Below are 12,953 nucleotides of genomic sequence, written 5' to 3'. Positions count from 1 at the left end.
GCACACAATCGTGAGTCTCTGACATGGAAATGATGATGTGTAGAGTTGGATTTCATTACCCTCTTGGAATTGAATATAGAAGTTGATTCTTTGAGTAAGTCCTTTTAAGATTACCAAAACAAAATGGACAATGTAGAAAAGCAGAAATCCTTTTTGATATCAACTTTAAATTATTCCCAATCTATGCTTGCTCGCTTAAGTACATAATCTATTGATAGGCCACCCTTATTAAGAAAAAAAAGAAAGAAAAAGCATATGATTACATCATGCTCGCTTCTTACATAAACAAACTAGAAAGGTAGAAATACATATATAACTGAACTTTCTACTCGTTATGAGGCAGATTTGCCCCCTCTTCAAAGATTTCGACCACCGATAACTTGTCTTTAACTGCCTTGAGTTTATTGACAACATCTCGCATGTCCATTCGTTCTTTGGGCGATTCTTTCAAGCACGAAAGCCCAATTCCAAGTAACGAAGTAATGCATCTCCTCATTCTCATCCTGGCAGCATTTTCATTTCTATTGTTGTTATTAGCTTCTTTGCATTCTTCTTGCAGGATCTGGGCATCCAAAATCTCCATGATTCCTTCTGGAAAAGCCGTGCTGACAAATTTATGAAGGTTTAAACCATCCTTGAACATGTCATCTGTAGGTTTCTTTCCCGTAAGCATCTCTAGCAAGAGTATTCCATAGCTATATACGTCTCCCTGCATAGAGATTTTGCTGCCCATCGCATATTCTGCATTTCATTGGTACATCGTTTGCAGAGTAATTGATATATAGTTTAGAAATGAAGATAATTTTTCATTCAAAACAAAACATAGACTTATGTCATGAAGTAATCCATATAGTTATCTGCAATTTCATTCAAGCATGCATATGAAAGAGCGATGAGAGACTATTTTTGAGCTCTTACCTGGTGCGACATATCCGATGGATCCTTTTATCCCCATCCAACTTGTTGAATTCTTAGATGTTGCAGAGCTGGAAGTCGAGAGAAACCTTGCTAAGCCAAAATCACCCACATGGGCAATCATATCATTGTCAAGAAGAATGTTGCTTGGCTTGAGATCACAATGAACAACCGGCACTGCATAGCCGTGATGTAAATAGTGCAAACCAGAAGCCACATCGATGACTATGTTTAACCTTTGAGTAAGGTTCAACTTCTTTGCCTGGTCATGTTCGGGAGCTTTAAAATGCAACCACTCTTCTAGGCTCCCATTAGGCATGTATTCAAAGACTAGAGCTTTAAAGTCATTACCTCTTGAATCAACAGTCGAGCATGAAGTAATGATCTTAACAAGATTCCTGTGGCGCATGTTTCTTAAGGCTTCACATTCGGCGCTGAAACTCTTTAGCGCTCCAATTTGATGAAGGTTGAATACCTTCACGATGATGACATTCTCTTCAAGATCTATTTTCCCTTTATACACGGAACCAAAACTTCCGGTGCCAACCAAATTGTCTGATGAGAAGCCATTAGTTGCTTTGTGGATGTCGGCATAAGATAATTTCTTGTACTTGTCCCCTATATTGGAGATAGAGAGAGATTTTTCCCCCGTCTTCCTTGGTCGACAAAGAATGGCCAGCAAACACAGCATAAGGACTATAATGGCACCTACAACTGGTATTGTAACCTTGAGGAACGTCCTCTTTGAGGCTTTGACAGAGCAAGGCGGTAGCTGCAAATCAGGATCACCTCCACAGAGCCACCTATTCCCGAGGACAGAAATTTCGGTGGCATTATCAAAAATACCACCCTTTGGGACTTGGCCCTCAAGATCATTGAATGAAAGATTAAGATAATGCAGAGAACGAAGGGACCTGAAGAAATCTGGAATTGGCCCGGACAAGTTGTTTCGAGAAAGATCCAAGTCCACCATGCCTTTCAAAGATCCAAGTCCTTGAGGAATGCTGCCTTCAAAAAAGTTGCCTTGCATATATAGGTGTTCCAAGAGCTGGCAAGCACCTAAGGTGGAAGGGATGCCACCGGACAATCGGTTCTCGGAGACATCTAAACGACCAAGGTTAACCAAGTTGTTTACTTCCCTTGGCATGGGCCCGGTGAGATAATTATGTGATAGGTCGAGATATTGTGCAAGATAGGAGATGCCTACGAGTTCCCTTGGTATGCTTCCAATGAGAGCATTGTGGGAAAGGTTTAATAGTTCCAAATTTTTGCAATTTCCAAAGCTTGCAGGGATGCTGCCGCTAAGTTCATTTTCTTGCATGTAAAGCTCGTTCAATTGAGTGAGGTTGCCAATAGTAGAGGGGATCGGTCCTGATAATTTGTTTCCTGATAAGTACATCACATGTAAGTTCTGAAGCTTTCCTATGGTCTCTGGAATTTCTCCCATAAAAATGTTTTGATCTAGGAAAAGCACAGTTAGGCTGACAAGATTCCCTATCTCTACAGGAATGGGCCCGGATATTTGATTTTCCCCAATCGACAGCCATGCAAGCTGTGGAGAGAGATTGCCTACCGAACTAGGCAATCGGCCCTCAAATTTGTTCTGGTACAGGATTAATCTCTCCAATATGCTACAATTAGTCAGAGAAGAGAAGAAGCTCCAGTCATGGGCTTGGAGCTGATTCCAGCCGATGTTCAGATCGCGCAGGTTTTGTAGGGATCCTAGATTGGAAGGCACTAATCCACTGAATGAATTATTGGAAAGATCAAGCATCTGAAGCCCAGAAGCATTGCATAATGAAACTGGGATCGGTCCGTGGAATTGGTTCCCTTGCATGACCAAGTTTTGGAGGTTTGGAAGAGTGAGGCCCATATTCGGTGGAAGTGTCCCGGAGAGCCTATTGCTCGCCACACCAAAATAAGTGAGCGACGAACGGTTGTAAAGCGAAGTTGGGATTTGGCCAGACAAGTTGTTGATGGTCAAATCCAGCTCTTGTAGGTCGGGGATGTTGCCTAGGCTTTCTGGAATGCTTCCCACCAAGTTATTGCTGGCAAGATAAAGATACTGGAGAGAGGAGAGGTTCCCCAATGAAGACGGGATGCCTCCTGAAAGTTGGTTCAGAGACAGCCCGAGGAAAACAAGGCTCGAGGGGATGGCTAAGAAAGGTGGCAAACCTCCTGTCAGATTGTTCCTTGCTAGATCAATATATACGAGGGATGTGCTGCTACCTAATGATCGGGGTATCTCTCCCGTGAGAAGAATGTTCATTGATAGGTCAAGATATTGAAGGGATAAGCTAGTTCCTAGCAAAGAAGGGATGCCTCCTGTCAGACTATTGTATGATAAGTTGAGATATGCAATTGGGCTGCTACCTAGCATGGGTGGAATTTCACCAGTGAGGTTATTGTTTGATAGATCAAGAGCATACAAAGAAGAGCTATTTCCTAGCAATTGTGGGATTACTCCAGCAAGGTTGTTATCAAATAGGTAAAGAACACTGAGGGTTGAGCTATTAGCCAGGGATGGTGGAATGCCTCCTGTGAGACGATTGCTTGAAAGATCAACCCGGGTGGGCGATAGGCTACGTCCCAACAAAGGAGGAATGCAGCCTGTGAGATTGTTAGAGCTAAGAAAGAGGGTGTCGAGCTTTCGAAGTGAGCTGAAGTCGGTAGGGATTTCTCCGCTGAGTTTGTTGTAATCTAAACTAAGGGTTTGGAGGTTCAAACACTGGCCAAGATTGGACGGGATTTCACCTTCAAGAGAGTTCATACTTAGGTTAAGGTACTGAAGTCGAGAGAGACGACCTAGCTCTTGTGGGATGTGTCCGTTGAGTAGGTTATTCGGGAAATGGATTCTCCTAAGAAAGGTGAGGTTGGCTATGTTGGGTGATATGATGCCCGTGAGGTTAAGGGAATCGAGGTCCAAAGCCGTGACCCTTTGTGGGTGTCGCCGACTGCAAGTGACGCCCGACCACCTACAGTGATTGTGGGATTCATTTCTCCAGGAGGTCAAGGCTCCAAGAGGGTCGGATAGCAACGACTTGAAGGCAAGGAGAGCTAGCTTGTCGGTGGCAATGTTTGGTAGGATGGGATCAGTAGCAGCAGCAGGTAGTGCGGAGTAGGAGTGCAAGGAGCATAAGCTGAAGAGGAGGATGAGAGCTATTGGCCGGAGGACTTTGATATTCTTTAGCTGTGGAAGATCCATTTGATAGGAGTAGGGAGGTATGGTTGCTAAAGTAAGGTAGTGTGGATTAACTTTTTGGAAGAGATGCCTTTTTATAGAGAACTTGACGTGGTGGTTATGTCATGCATTCTTAGACGAGAAGAATGGATACATAGAAGCGATAATGAATATGGCAAAGGTAGCTCTTGTGGAGAGCTTTACCGTCCAAACTAGAAGACTTGAGAATAGTGTTGATTGGAAGAGGAGGGCATCCACAAAATAGGAGACCTGGTAGAAGAATAGACCTCTAATTTGTGGGCGTCCACAGAATGAGAGACTTAGTAGGAGAAGAGACATCTAATTTGTGTAAACACAGAAGTTTTGTTTCCAAGCAGAAGACTTGGCTGAGCAATCCAAACTAGAAGACTTAGGAATTGTGTTGACTAGAATAGGACGGTATCGCAGCAATGGGAGACCTACTGGAAAAAAAGACCTCTAATTTGTGTGCATAAAAGTTTTGTTTCCAAGCAGAAGACTTGGTCAAGTAGACCTACTTGTGGAAGATCCATTTGATTAGAGTGGGAAGATACTTTTGGTTAAAATAACGTAGCTTGGATTGACTTTAACGTAGAGATGCTTTTTTTTAATAAAGAACTTAATGCATCGATCATGTCATGCATTCTTTCCAAAATAAAAAATAAAAAGAAATGTCGGTCATGTCATGCAAAAGATGGCGAGAAGAATGGAGTCATGAACGTGAGGATGAAAATGGCAAAGATAGCTCCCGTGGAGTTGAGAGTATTATAGTCCAAAATAGGAGACTTGAGAATTGTGTTGACTGGAATAGGACGACCAAGAGCGGCCCAATATATTTGGGGACCTAAGGCCGTTTTGTCTTTGAGGCCTTCCCTACAGTGGGCCAGCCTAAGGCGAATTCACAGAGGGCCTTTTTTTTCCATTTTGTCTTTAAGGCATTTCCTGCGGTGGGCCTTCTTTGGGCCGGGGCCTTCTTTGGGCCGGGGTCTTAGGCGACCGCCTCAGTTGCCCAAGGATTGGGCCGGCCCTGAGGACGACATCGATGTAATGAGAGACCTTGTAGAAGAAGAGACCTTCACATAAAAGTTTTGTTTCCAAGCAGAAGACTTGGCCGAGTAGACCTGCTTGTGGAATTTGATAAGAGTCGTGACGTATTTTTGGTTAAACTTACGTAGCATGGATTAACTTTATGGTAGAGCTGCTTTTTTATTAATAAGGAACTTAATGCATCGATCATGTCATGCATTCTTTCCAAAATAAAAAATAAAAGGAAACGTCGGTCATGCCATGCAAAAGATGGAGAGAAAAATGGAGTCATGAAAGTGAGGATGACAATGGCAAAGACAGCTCCTATGGAGTTGGGTGTATTATAGTCCAAAATAGAAGACTTGGGAATTGTGTTGACTAGAATCGGACGACATCAATGTAATGTGAGACCTAGTCGAAGAAGAGACCTCTATTTTGTGTGAACATAAAAGTTTTATTTTCGAGCAGAAGACTTGGCCGAGTAGACCTGCTTATGGAAGATCCATTTGATAACTTTATGGATACATATTTTTGGTTTTTGGTTAAACCAACATAGCATGGATTAACTTTATGGAAAAGCTGCTTTTTTTTTTTTAAATAAGGAACTTAATGCATCGATCATGTCATGTATTCTTTCCAAAATAATAAAGAAAAAGAAAAATATCGGTCATGTCATGCAAAAAATGGCAGAAAGAATGGATCTGCAGACATGATAATGAATATGATAGAAGCTGCTCTTATGGAAAAGGGAGTGCTCCCGTCCAAACTAGAAGACTTGAGAGTGGTGCTGACTGAAAGAGGAGGGCATGGACAGGATGGGAGACTCAGTAGAAGAAGAGACCTCTAATTTGTGTGAACATAAAAGTTTTGTTTGTAAGCAAAAGACTTGTCCGAGTAGACCTACTTGTGGAAGATCTATTTGATAAGAGTAGTGACGTATTTTTGGTTAAACTAACGTAGCATGGTTTAACTTTATGGCAGAGGTGCTTTTTTTTAATAAGGAACTTAATGCATCGATAATGTCATGCATTTTTCCTAAAATGAAAAATAAAAGAAAAAATATCGGTCATGCCGTGCAAAAGACGGTGAAAAGAATGGAGTCATAGAAGTGAGAATGAAAATGGCAAAGATAGCTCTTGTGGAGCTGAGTATTATATTGCAAACTAGAAGACTTGGGAATTGTGTTGACCAGAATAGGACAGCATCGATGCAATGGGAGACCTAGTAGAAGAAGAGACCTCCGATTTGTGTGGACATAAAAGTTTTGTTTTGGAGCAGAAGACTTGGCTAAGTAGACCTACCTGTGGAAGTTCCATTTTGATAAGAGTAGGAAGATATTTTTGGTTAAACTAAGGCAGTGTGGATTGATTTTATGGGAGAGGTGCTCTTTTTTATGCATCGATCATGTCATGTAATCTTGCAAAAAAAAATGTCAATAATGTCATGCAAAAGACGGTGAGAAGAATGGATCCGAAGAAGTGATATTGAACATGGTAAAGATAGCTCTTGTTGAGCAAAGAGTGCTACCATCCAAACTAGAAGACTTGGGAGTAGTGTTGATTGGAAGAAGAGGGCATCGACAGAATGGGAGACCCAGTAGAAGAAGAGACCTTTAATTTTTGTGGACATAAAAGTTTTGTTTCCAAGCAGAAGACTTGGTCGAGTAGACCTACTTGTGGAAGATCCATTTAATAAGCGTAGAAAGATATTGTTGGTTAAACTAAGGCAGCGTGGATTGTCTTTATGGCAGAGGTGCTCATTTTTATGCATCGGTCATGTCATGCATTCTTCTGAAAAAAGAAAAAGAAAAATGTCAGTAATGTCATACAAAAGATAGTGAGAAGAATGAATCTGATGGAGTGATATTGAATATGGTAGAGATATCTCTTATGGAGCAAAGAGTGCTACCATCCAAACTAGAAGACTTGGGAGTAGTGTTGATTGGAAGAAGAGGGCATGGACAAAATGGGAGACCCAGTAGAAGAAGAGACCTTTAATTTGTGTGGACATAAAAGTTTTGTTTCCAAGCAGAAGACTTGGCCGAGTAGACCTTCTTGTGGAATTTGATAAGAGTCGTGACGTATTTTTGGTTAAACTTACGTAGCATGGATTAACTTTATAGTAGAGCTGCTTTTTTATTAATAAGGAACTTAATGCATCGATCATGTCATGCATTCTTTCCAAAATAAAACATAAAAGGAAACGCTGGTCATGCTGTGCAAAAGATGGAGAGAAAAATGGAGTCATGAAAGTGAGGATGAAAATGGCAAAGACAGCTCCTATGGAGTTGAGTGTATTATAGTCCAAAATAGAAGACTTGGGAATTATGTTGACTAGAATCAGACGACATCGATGTAATGTGAGACCTAGTAGAAGAAGAGACCTCTATTTTGTGTGAACATAAAAGTTTTGTTTTCGAGCAGAAGACTTGGCCGAGTAGACCTGCTTGTGGAAGATCCATTTGATAACTTTATGGATACGTATTTTTGGTTAAACCAACATGGCATGGATTAACTTTATGGAAGAGCTGTTTTTTTTTTAAATAAGGAACTTAATGCATCGATCATGTCATGTATTCTTTCCAAAATAATAAATTAGAAAAAGAAAAATATTGGTCATGTCCTGCAAAAAATGGAAGGAAGAATGGATCTGCAGACATGATAATGAATATGATAGAAGCTGCTCTTATGGAAAAGGGAGTGCTCCCGTCCAAACTAGAAGCCTTGAGAGTGGTGCTGACTGAAAGAGGAGGGCATGGACAGGATGGGAGACTCAGTAGGAGAAGAGACCTCTAATTTGTGTGAACATAAAAGTTTTGTTTGTAAGCAAAAGACTTGGCCGAGTAGACCTACTTGTGGAAGATCTATTTGATAAGAGTAGTGACGTATTTTTGGTTAAACTAACGTAGCATGGTTTAACTTTATGGCAGAGGTGCTTTTTTTTAATAAGGAACTTAATGCATCAATAATGTCATGCATTTTTTCTAAAATGAAAAATAAAAGAAAAAATATCGGTCATGCCGTGCAAAAGATGGTGAAAAGAATGGAGTCATAGAAGTGAGGATGAAAATGACAAAGATAGCTCTTATGGAGCTGAGTATTATATTGCCAACTAGAAGACTTGGGAATTGTGTTGACCAGAATAGGACAGCATCGATGCAATGGGAGACCTAGTAGAAGAAGAGACCTCCGATTTGTGTGGACATAAAAGTTTTGTTTTGGAGCAGAAGACTTGGCTAAGTAGACCTACCTGTGGAAGTTCTATTTTGATAAGAGTAGGAAGATATTTTTGGTTAAACTAAGGCAGTGTGGATTGACTTTGTGGCAGAGGTGCTCTTTTTTATGCATCGATCATGCCATGTAATCTTCCAAAAAAAATGTCAATAATGTCATGCAAAAGACGGTGAGAAGAATGGATCCGAAGGAGTGATATTGAACATGGTAGAGATAGCTCTTGTTGAGCAAAGAGTGCTACCATCCAAACTAGAAGACTTGGGAGTAGTGTTGATTGGAAGAAGAGGACATCGACAGAATGGGAGACCCAGTAGAAGAAGAGACCTTTAATTTGTGTGGATATAAAAGTTTTGTTTCCAAGCAGAAGACTTGGTCGAGTAGACCTACTTGTGGAAGATCCATTTAATAAGAGTAGAAAGATATTGTTGGTTAAACTAAGGCAGCGTGGATCGACTTTATGGCAGAGGTGCTCATTTTTTATGCATTGGTCATGTCATGCATTCTTCTGAAAAAAGAAAAAGAAAAATGTCAGTAATGTCATACAAAAGATAGTGAGAAGAATGGATCTGATGGAGTGATATTGAATATGATAGAGATATCTCTTGTGGAGCAAAGAGTGCTACCATCCAAACTAGAAGACTTGGGAGTAGTGTTGACCGGAAGAGGAGGGCATGGACAAAATGGGAGACGTAGTAGAAGAGACCTCTAATTTGTGCGGACATAAAAGTTTTGTTCTAGAGCAGAAGACTCGGTTGAGTAGACTTACTCGTGGAAAATCCATTTTGATAAGAGTAGGTAGATACTTTTGGTTAAACTAAGGTAGCATGGTTTAACTTTACGGCAGAGCTGCTTTTTTTTAATGAGGAACTTAATGCATCGATCATGTCATGCGTTTTGCCGGAAAAAAAAAAATAAATACTAGTCATGTCATGCAAAAGATGGAGAGAAGAATGAAGTCATGGAAACGAGAATGAAAATGGCAGAGGCTGCTCCTGTAGAGAGTGCTTTAATCCTAACTAGAAGACTTGGGGGTCGTGTTTCCCGAAGAGGACCGGAGGAGGGCATCAGCAAAACAAGAGATGCAGTAGAAGAAGAGATGTAATTTGTGTGGACCTAAAAGTTTTGTTTTGGAGCAGAAGACTTGATTGAGTAGATAGATTCTAATTGCCCCTCCACAGTCTGATTCTGTGTGTGTTAAGCAGAGAAGAACGACTTGGTTAGAATATAAAAATGCTTTGGTAACTCAGTAATGTAAACTTAAGAGGCCACCCTGCAGGTTTTTATTGTGAATTGTGCCGTGTGATGAAGCATAGTGGACGATGCAAAACAGCTGAGCGATATTTGCAGTGATTTTTCCGAGTTACCGAAGTACTGCTCATGAACATCGTAGAAGTACTCTATTTTATGTTCGATAGATAAATCCTAGTTTTAATTCGCGTGGCTTCACTTGGACCTCATCAAAGGCCTTGTTAATGCAGAAGAATTGATCGTCCAAATGGAGATGAAAAGACGTACGGTGGACGGTAGAGGGATGTGGAGTGCCGTAGAACAAGGATAACGAAAATGCCATTTTCTCCCTTCTTGACTCCTCTTCTGTCTGCTTCCAGCTTCCACCTTTTTCTCCGTGGAGCCAGTTCGGACCGACATTTTTGCTCGGATTGGAGCAAGCTTGGAAGCAGATTGGGAAGACGCCAACGCCCACGCGATGTGGAAAATTCGTACCTCTTGTCATGACTGTGGATGAAGAGAAGTATCTTCCACACTTGTTCCAGCGGAAAGAATACCATTCGAAAGTTGCAGATGTAAGTCATCTTTCATGACTGATTCAACGAAGATATCTTCCATCCCTGTCGTCTCTCTCTAGGGCTGCTTTCTTAGAGATATTGCCTCCTGCCTCCGAATTCTATTTTCCGGCAGGCAGCGCTTTCCTTGAAGTTTCTTAGAGACAGTCGTCCACAATCTGCTTGCTTACAAGTAGGAAGTGTTCGCGGACGTTGGACGGGGCAAGTTTCGTGATCGGGAATAGGATGGCTTGGAAGGCTCTTCACATTCTCTCCATGCTCCTGCTACTTTCAAGCACTTCTCTCGTCTCCCTTGCCCGTGATACCGGCGTCCTAGCAAGCCCACCTTCGCCGCTACGTAGTGAGTATCCCCAACTAATGATTTGATCTCTATTTCACAGGATTTTTCACGCCAAAAATGCTTTAGTAACTCGAAAATATCACTCAGCCGGGGTGGTGTACATGTTCTCGCTCCTCCCTTTGAATAATTGGTGTCGTGAACTATACTGTACCATTTAATGAAGCAAGGTGATTCGTAGCAATTTTTCTGAGTTATCGTAGCATGACTCTAGTTTGTACAAAACAGCGAACGCCAGGTGATCGCGGCAGGGATGAGGGCCATGTAATTTGGTGGCCGGTAGAGCCCTAGACCAACACAACTTGCCGGATTGGGTTCATATTTGAGCAGCCAGACTTGGGTTGGGCTTTAGGTATCTCGTTTGGCCCTGGAACCAACTCGGGACTGGCTCGGTCGGACAAAACTCATTTCTGTATATGGAAGTCGTTGCTTTATCCATGTTACGATGGATGTATCGAGGGAACTTTAAAGATATTTGTTATTTTTTGACTCATAAAACTCACAAGGCTTCATAATCCGTAGTCCGTGTTACAGCAGCTCTCCCTCGCGACCATTGCAATGATCGATGATAGGGGCTGTTATTTGTTTATTTAGGTGAATTAAATTTTAATTATTAATACATAACAAAGCCACATCGACTTTGATGGTGTGCCAAGTTGTGATTCCAATAAAAAGAACCACAATGTTTTTTCAGGCTATCAGAGCCGTTTATAATCTTTACCGAGGGTTTGCATTTTTGACCTCCTCAAAGGAAAAATATTTATTTCTGAATTTTACGCGGCATATATGGACTTTTAAAAACTGACGTGCCGATAATTGATGCAGAGAAGGACGGACCCGACGTGCATCTTCCCTGTGCGACAACTCGCATCGAAGGTCATTTATGCCCTACGTACGGAGCTCCGAAAAGCCATGCATTTACCCCGAATCCCCCCCAGCTGTTCGCCAAATGAACACTGGTCATATTTCTTACAGAGCTTTGAAAGACCGATTTCCTGCATCTGCGGGTTGCCCAGGATGCCTGTGAGGGGCATCCTAGAATTTAATCTCGGAGAACATGCAAGATCTGTCTGCGGTATCTTTCGTACAGCCGTCGAAGAGGGCATCCTAGAATTTATAAAGATATCTGAGTTTCAATTTTAGTAATTTGAGTTCTGAAATAAAAATAAATTTAAAAACTCTTGTATTGCATTTTGCATCAATGTCCCTTTTTTAAAAAAAAAAAAATCTTACACCTATTTTTTTTCAGATTTCTAATAATGACCAATTGTACGACAACCAATTTGCTCTGTCACGTCACGGGTAGCCCGATCCTCCCTATAAAAGGGGAATTCCTCCACTTAAGGAGGGGTTCTTTCCGTCTCACTTTTTTTTTCCCCATACAGACCCCTGACTGACTTAACCATCGGAGGGCCGGCGTCGGAGGGCCGGCGTTGGAGAGCCCGGCCACCGGCTTCTTGCAGGTCTCCAGGAGGACGCCGCCCGCCGACGCGCTGCCACCCAGGCAGCGGAGCTCCTCTTCTCCAGCCGACGGCCACCTCCGGGTCCAATTTCCAGCAACAGGACCAATCTTTATGTATCCTACAAGTGCTAATTTATTGGCTTTTATAGTGCTTGTACTCTTAGCTTGGTGTACTCTCTCAATCTATCATTCGTTAAGTTTGGTGGACTGGGGCTCAAATCTGTTGAGGAGTGAAAAAAATAAAAGGTTATGGGTATAACTGTGAAGGCGGTTTAAGATACTTTGCCGTCGCTTAAACTTTTTAACTCCTGCTTTTGGCTGTGGGCGAGACATCTTTGCTGCATGTCTTTGTTAATCTGGGCAACCCAAAAATCCAAAAATTGTCGCATCTACATGCATAAATGAAGTAAATAAATAATCAAACACGTACATTACTAATGTAGTACATACGGACGGGAGAATTATCCATCTAATAATATATTAGAAAATAATAAGTATACCCGTTGAAAGAGATGAAGGGATCAGGATTGTCCCACTTTTTTTATCTAATCAGAATGACCAGATCATGAGGGGAACGGAATGGGAAAAAAATACATTTCTCAAAAGGTCAGCGAGAGAAAAGAAAAAGAATCGCGGTTGAGTCGCGAGTGTGTTGTGATTCATGCTGTGTCCGGGTCATCTCGTCGGACGAGTGTTGGTTGAGATTTATGGGCGACTTCCGACGGCGAAGATCGAGAGTGTGTATGAGGAGGGTCGAGAAGGTGTTGGTTTTGCGATCAGGAATGCCGGCTCTAGACTGATCGTGTGAGAACAGGCGCCCCCCCCCCCCCCCCCCCCCCCCCCGCCCCGCGCCGACAAAAAAAAAAAAAAAAAAAGCTGAAGTCGCGAACACGATCCTCTGCTCGTGCGTTACGGGGCGGAGACATCGCGGCGGTGAACGAGCCACGACCTCTTCTCCACAGATCCCTCACCGAGGGGT

The 12,953-nt window shown here is 42.0% G+C and overlaps 2 protein-coding genes across 2 annotated transcripts in view; both read right to left on the bottom strand.

The window, feature by feature from the left end:
- The window catches only part of LOC149753570 (glutamine--tRNA ligase-like), a 61,220-nt gene that overhangs the window by 24,247 nt on the left and 24,020 nt on the right, over positions 1-12,953 (bottom strand). The gene's annotated exons all lie outside the window — the stretch shown is intronic.
- LOC149753571 (receptor kinase-like protein Xa21) lies at positions 136-4,158 on the bottom strand. Its single transcript, XM_089930999.1, has 2 exons — positions 919-4,158; positions 136-741 (listed from the first exon to the last, which is right to left on the bottom strand). The coding sequence occupies exons 1-2, from the start codon at positions 4,118-4,120 to the stop codon at positions 326-328; spliced, it is 3,618 nt and encodes a 1,205-aa protein (XP_089787125.1). The 5' UTR covers positions 4,121-4,158; the 3' UTR covers positions 136-325.

This window comes from Phoenix dactylifera, chromosome 5 (assembly GCF_051530095.1).
Source record: "Phoenix dactylifera cultivar Ajwa chromosome 5, Ajwa_hap1_PhDact_Kaust_v1.1, whole genome shotgun sequence".
NCBI lineage: Eukaryota > Viridiplantae > Streptophyta > Magnoliopsida > Arecales > Arecaceae > Phoenix > Phoenix dactylifera.
This window is presented reverse-complemented; position numbering and strand designations above follow the sequence as displayed.

What these genes read in the sequence shown, in the direction of transcription:
- LOC149753571 (XM_089930999.1), bottom strand. Translation starts at nt 4,120, where the DNA reads ATGGATCTTCCACAGCTAAAGAATATCAAAGTCCTCCGGCCAATAGCT. An exon ending in CATCGGATATGTCGCACCAG is followed by an intron (nt 742 to 918) that starts GTAAGAGCTCAA and finishes AATGAAATGCAG; the next exon opens with AATATGCGATGGGCAGCAAA.